General features: G+C 40.2%; 1 protein-coding gene across 1 annotated transcript; it reads right to left on the bottom strand.

Moving 5' to 3' along the window:
* Positions 1–1729: 1729 nt before the first annotated feature.
* LOC104531101 (collagen alpha-1(IX) chain-like) lies at positions 1730–4016 on the bottom strand (the record flags this gene model as incomplete). The annotated part of the gene is made up of 4 exons (XM_010175889.1): positions 3839–4016; positions 3441–3514; positions 2003–2080; positions 1730–1862 (listed from the first exon to the last, which is right to left on the bottom strand). Coding segments are annotated over exons 1-4 (299 nt in total), but the record flags the coding sequence as incomplete, so codon positions are not given.
* Between the last annotated feature and the right edge of the window lie 234 nt (positions 4017–4250).

Below are 4250 nucleotides of genomic sequence, written 5' to 3'. Positions count from 1 at the left end.
TCTCCTTCCCTTCCTTTCCCTCCTCTCTCTCTTTCATTTCCTTTCCTTCCCCTCTCCTCCTCTCCCTCTCCTTCCCTTCCTTTCCCTCCTCTCTCTCTTTCATTTCCTTTCCTTCCCCTCTCCTCCTCTCCCTCTCTCCCAGTGAAACCTACCTACCTTGCCACATCATCAAGATTACATGGAGAGTTGTGTTTTAAAAAAAAGTAATTATTGGAATAGCCTAAGGTGTGCCTCTCCTGTGCTGTTAGCCTCAGCTATGTACTGACAACTTCACTGCTTCTGAGTCTGCTTACTTAGAGGGGCACACTGTAAAATAACACTGGAGCAGAGCAGGAAGATCGGGCTCAGCGACAGAGGAGCAGCACACTGATGCCCTAGAACTCTGTCAGGACTCAAGCCTTAACCCATTCCCTGGGACAGGACTCTCATCTCAAGTGTGGGTGACTTTTTAGTTTGAGCCAGGGTCAAATTTTCAGTATACCATGAGGTACCATTGCAGGTAACAGCAAAATGTTGAGTGGCAGTACCAGTGTCTTGAATGTGGTAAATTCATGATACTACAGCAGCATTACCCAGACAACAAGCCCAGTCACAGCAGTCATCTCATATGCCACGGTGTATTAACACAGCTGGTACAGGCTTGATCAGGGATAACTTGTGTATATTGAGCATATATCTCACTAAAGCCATCTGTAGCAATAAGTCTAAACTTTCTTAAAAATGAAAATATTACCGCCTTGGTAGCCCAGACTGTTTTTGAACTAAGAAGCATGAGTTGAAAATTTGAGAATCTCCAACTTTCAGTGAAATGAAGATCCCATTTACTGTCTGTGATCACATTCACATTTATGCACCAGCAGCCTTGATTTGCTATTGGGATGGAAAGTAGTCGTGAGTCCAGTGTAACCAACCAGTTAAACTGTAAGCTAGCTTAATCTGGTGGCTACAGAGGTAGAAGCCAGGGAGGACTGCAGCAAGGAAAAGTTGTCAGTGATAGCTGGAGTATGACAGAAACAATTTGCACTCCAATTATTCCTAGTTGAAACAGTAGTTCAATTAAAGGTCTTACCAGTTAATTGCTAAGTAAAGGCATTCTTAATTACATAAGGTGCTGGACCAGAATCCTAAGTTTGGCAAATACATCTCTGCCCTGCTGTACTGTCTCTATTCCCTCACTGGCAGCACGTCTGGCCTATAAAGCACAAACACAATTAGATTCCTAAATCCTGGCTCCTATTGCAATTTGCCCGTGACATGCTAAACAATAGTTTTAAATAATAGATTATACGACCATAAATCAGTGAGGAACATGGATGTACCAGTTACTCAAAAAGAAAAAAACAAAAACCTTTACATGATCAGAAAGATCCCTTTGTGTAGTGTTTTGAGTGAACTTTCCTCACTCTCCTGTTATCTTTTCTTTGTATCCCTATCTCTTTTCAAGTCATCATCAACTTTTGCCTTCACTTCACAGAGGTGAATCTCTTTCTGTTGGCAAATCTTGAGGCACCCTGAGCAATATCATTGGTGGAAGAAAGTGTAAGTCCCTGAAGTTACTGTTACAGAATCAGTCTGGTCTGGTGGTGACAATGAAAAAAAAAGTTGAACTCCACTTCCCCCTTCCAAAAGCTTTGCCAATGAGGTAATCTTTTCGGGGAGAGGATCTATCCCTTAAACAATAATATTGCACAATATGTATATTTTAAAGTTAAACAACAAAAGGCATTACCTGGTTGGGATCCTAAAGTCTACATTGGGTCCCAATTTATAAGCCACTTGTAGAGACGTGGAGCCCACCACTCTCTGGATAATTCCTTGAGAAGCAGCTTTTTCTATTTGGAACTGAGAAATCAGGTCAAAGCCTACAAGAAATAATATACATGTCCAGAATATAACTTTAATTTTAATTTAACTACAGTATTGTGCTGTCACAGAGTTGAATACAATCTGTTAAAGTTTCTGAACTGCAGCTTTTCCCTGAAAAAGTTGGGATGCTACTTGCCTGGTAAATCATCCTGGCCAATCCTGATTGTTGGGCAAAGATCAATTCTCTGACTGGCACCCAGAATGACTGGTAATCCTGCAAAAGAAAGTGATTTTATTAACCATGTGCCTGCACATTGCCTCAGATCACCTTAAAAGATTAAGTGAAACAAGTGTAAGAATATTATGAATTAAATAGAACTATAAATAATAATAATAATAATAAATAGATGTATATAATAATAACTTTAAACTGTACTCAGTGAGTCAGAGGTCTAAGAAAATAATCTGTTTCTAGAGCACCCCAAATTTAAAACTATAACTTGACTGATTATTCGATTTTTTTTTTTTAAGCCTTTGAATTAGAGGGTTATAATTCTTCTCTAGCAGAGCAATGGAGGAATAGTTGTAGCACAAGAAGGCCTGCTGTGTAAGGAGGTTTTGGTCTGGAACTTTTGGTGGTTTAAGCAAACTTTGAAAAAAAAAGTGAGTTACCTAAATCAACAGTCTCCCTAGTCCCAAGGAAACTTAAACAAACCTCATGCCAACTAAAGAGGCTGTTGAGAAACTGTTGGCATCTTTTCCATCCTCTCTGGTATTCCAAGTGTTCCCACCTTCCTCTGGGCCCCATTTGATCAGAGAATGATCATTCATGAAATGTGTGGGGGGAAGAGGGGGGCAAGAAGAACTTACAGACCTTTTTTGTTGACTCAAACAAGAATGTATAAGAAATTTGTTTGATTAAACCAAATTTAAAAAAAGTAATTGTCTGTCAAAAAGCCTTGTAATTAGCATTAAAACCTACAAGATTCCTCTAATTTAAGAAAGGAGGAAGGAAAAATAAATATTTATTTGAAGAATTTGAGTCCTGTACAAGTCCAGTGTCAGGTCAATCTGGAGAATGTTAATAGAGTCTGGAGGGGGAAGAATGAAGCGTGCAAGTTGGAAGGAGATGCGTTTCTAACCTACAGAGAGCCTCTTGTGTGCTGCAAGGGCCCAACCATAAATGTGGGTTTCCTTCTGACAACATAGACTTAAAGGGAACATTCAGGTTGATAGGTTACACCTTAGAAACTGCCTCATTCTATATTATTTAATGAGATATATGGCTGACAACCAACCATTTATACTTTATGCCCAGCAAATAAAGTGGATCCAGTTGTTGCTACAGGTAGCAGAAGGAGATCTAGCTAGTTCGTGTCCCATATCTACTATGCACATTCAGATTTTAATCCTTATCATAAATATGTATCTAACAGTGAGCTTAAAATACACACAGCTCTTGCTTTTCATCCTCTTTCTCTTATACATACATACACCCATACATACACACAAACAATTCTCCCTTTCTGCGATGGCTAGCTAGAGAGGATTTTAATTTTGAATAAGCTTGGAATAATTATTTTGACAGTCAAAATTACAGAAAGATGAAATGCAGATAAAGTCTTTCTCCTTACTGGATTGGTGCTGGATGGTGGCTGAGATGAAAGACCACAGAAAACTCCACACGTAAAAGAAAGCTGTAATTTTCCTGTAAACAGAAAGAAAACTCCAGTATGAATGTATAGTTTCTGACAGATTCTGTTACTGACTTTCTCCTCAGAGCCGTGCAGATTAAATGTATAAAAACCTGAGTTAAGGATTTACTAAAAGATTTGACAATTACTTTACATGAGAACTTTTAATCTTTGCCTTGTGATAAAACATGTTAATAAAGTTCTTTCTATTACCATTTCCTTCATATAATGCTGTCATAAAAGCAAACAACAGAGGTGGAAGCTGGCAAGGACAGGACAGCTTTAACTGTTCTAATCTCTTAGTTACAGATTTCTCGAAATCCCACTTGTTCTCTTACCAGTTGCTTTTCATCTTCACTGCTGCCTTTCTTCACTTCTCTCACGTGAAGACGTGGTGTCTATAGTCACAGTCTCTGCTTCCCTCTCATTAGTCCTGTCAGAGGGAGCAGCAGTGGGTGCAGACAGCTCCTCCTGCCCAGGCAGGACCCAGCAGAGAGGGAGGTGCAGGTTGCTGGGGCCGTTTTATTCTTGCAGAGGGAAGGAGGTGGAGGCTGCACAGACATGTGTGTCCTGGTGGGCTCTGAGGGCGGATCTCTGCAGCCAGTTCAATATAAAGAAGCCAAGAGAGCAAAGAAAAGGCTGCTGCTTGTGCCAGCATCAGGGCAAGGAGGTTAAGAAAATGTGCGTTGAGGGATGGCAGTCACTGAATGGCCAGGTCTGCTGTTCAGCCAGGCAGATGAAAGAGTAATA

The sequence above is a fragment of the Antrostomus carolinensis genome, unplaced genomic scaffold, assembly GCF_000700745.2.
Source record: "Antrostomus carolinensis isolate BGI_N321 unplaced genomic scaffold, ASM70074v2 scaffold21179, whole genome shotgun sequence".
Taxonomy (NCBI): domain Eukaryota; kingdom Metazoa; phylum Chordata; class Aves; order Caprimulgiformes; family Caprimulgidae; genus Antrostomus; species Antrostomus carolinensis.
Note: the sequence above shows the minus strand (reverse complement) of the source record. Positions and strands in the feature narration are given on the sequence as shown.